We start from the raw sequence: 1420 nt of genomic DNA, 5'->3' as shown, positions 1-1420 counted from the left end.
TGGGCTGGGCAAGGAGGAGGAGGCTGCAGAAAACAGTGGCACTGGGGAGGGGAGAGGAGCAGCTGGAGAGACCTTGTGCCTGCCCACGCTGGGCAGGAGCTGCCCCAGGATGGCAGCTCTGAAGCACTCCCAGGATGTCCCTGGGAACAGGAGGGGAAGACTGGATCTGAAAAGGAAACCTGGAAAGCAGAGAGCAGGAGTGTCATGGTGTCAGTGCAAGAGAGTTCCAGCCCTGGAGCAAGGTGACAGAAGAAGTGACCCAGTACATGCAGTGGCCTCAGAAGATCCCACCCCATCCTGGAGATGCTGTGAGGGAACCCAGCTCTGCTTCACAAGTTCCCAGGGCCTGTCCCTTCCTGTGCTCCAAGGGCTTCCAGCCCCCAGGACTGTGCTCAGAGAGCACTCAGGCCTTACAGCGAGGAAGGGGCTCAGGAGGACAGTATGGAAGTGGCAAGAGAGCAGCTCTGCAAAGACCAAGCCCTGCTGCTCCCTGGCAGTGCTGCTGGGCTGGGATTATTGTCCCCTTCCCGTTTGCAAATACACCCTGTCCTGCAGTGTGCTGTCCTTTAGGAACATCTAAAAAGAATGGTCTTGGACAAAGAAGGCACTGCAGGGTCCTTTATTTTGTTTAAATACTCAGAGAGCACAATTCATCATTTATACCTGTCTGGGTCAAATTCAGTGGGTAGACACTAAATTAGAAGGCAGATGCATAATAATATTTAATTGCACAGAAAATTATTGCCAGAACAATCCGATGACCTCCAAGGAAAACCTGGGCAGGAAGGCTGGGCCATTAAGGAGTCCCATTCTGAATGCTACACACCAGTAAACAGGCTCCTGAAAAGCATCCAGATATCATTTTTCTCAGGGCATCCTTGAGCTCCTGGTTCCTCAGGCTGTAGATGAAGGGGTTCAGTGCTGGAGGCACCACTGAGTACAGAACTGATAGTGCTAGATCCAGGGATGGGGAGGAGATGGAGGGAGGCTTGACGTTTGAAAACACGCCAGTGCTGATCAACAGGGAGACCATGGCCAGGTGAGGGAGGCAGGTGGAAAAGGCTTTGTGCTGTCCCTGCTGAGAGGGGATCCTGAGCACAGCCCTGAAGATCTGCACATAGGAGAAAACAATGAAAACAAAACAACCAAACCATAAACAGCAACTAACCACAATAAGCCAAACTTCATTGATGCTGGAGTGTGAGCAGGAGAGCTTGAGGATGTGTGGGATTTCACAGAAGAACTGGCCCAGGGCATTGCCCTGGCACAGGGGCAGGGAAAATGTATTGGCTGTGTGCAGCAGAGAATAGAGAAAGCCAGTGGCCCAGGCAACTGTTGCCATGTGGGCACAAGCTCTGCTGCCCAGGAGGGTCCCGTAGTGCAGGGGTTTGCAGATGGCAACGTAGCGGTCGTAGCACAT

General features: G+C 52.9%; 1 protein-coding gene across 1 annotated transcript; it reads right to left on the bottom strand.

The window, feature by feature from the left end:
• Positions 1 to 440: 440 nt before the first annotated feature.
• On the bottom strand, positions 441 to 1420 carry LOC116781291 (olfactory receptor 14J1-like). The gene has a single exon (XM_032676994.1). The coding sequence runs from the start codon at positions 1418 to 1420 to the stop codon at positions 797 to 799; it is 624 nt and encodes a 207-aa protein (XP_032532885.1). The 3' UTR covers positions 441 to 796.

The sequence above is a fragment of the Chiroxiphia lanceolata genome, assembly GCF_009829145.1.
Source record: "Chiroxiphia lanceolata isolate bChiLan1 chromosome W unlocalized genomic scaffold, bChiLan1.pri scaffold_104_arrow_ctg1, whole genome shotgun sequence".
NCBI lineage: Eukaryota > Metazoa > Chordata > Aves > Passeriformes > Pipridae > Chiroxiphia > Chiroxiphia lanceolata.
Note: the sequence above shows the minus strand (reverse complement) of the source record. Positions and strands in the feature narration are given on the sequence as shown.

Coding starts and splice junctions, on each gene's coding strand:
- LOC116781291 (XM_032676994.1), bottom strand. CDS start 1,420: ATGTGCTACGACCGCTACGTTGCCATCTGCAAACCCCTGCACTACGGG.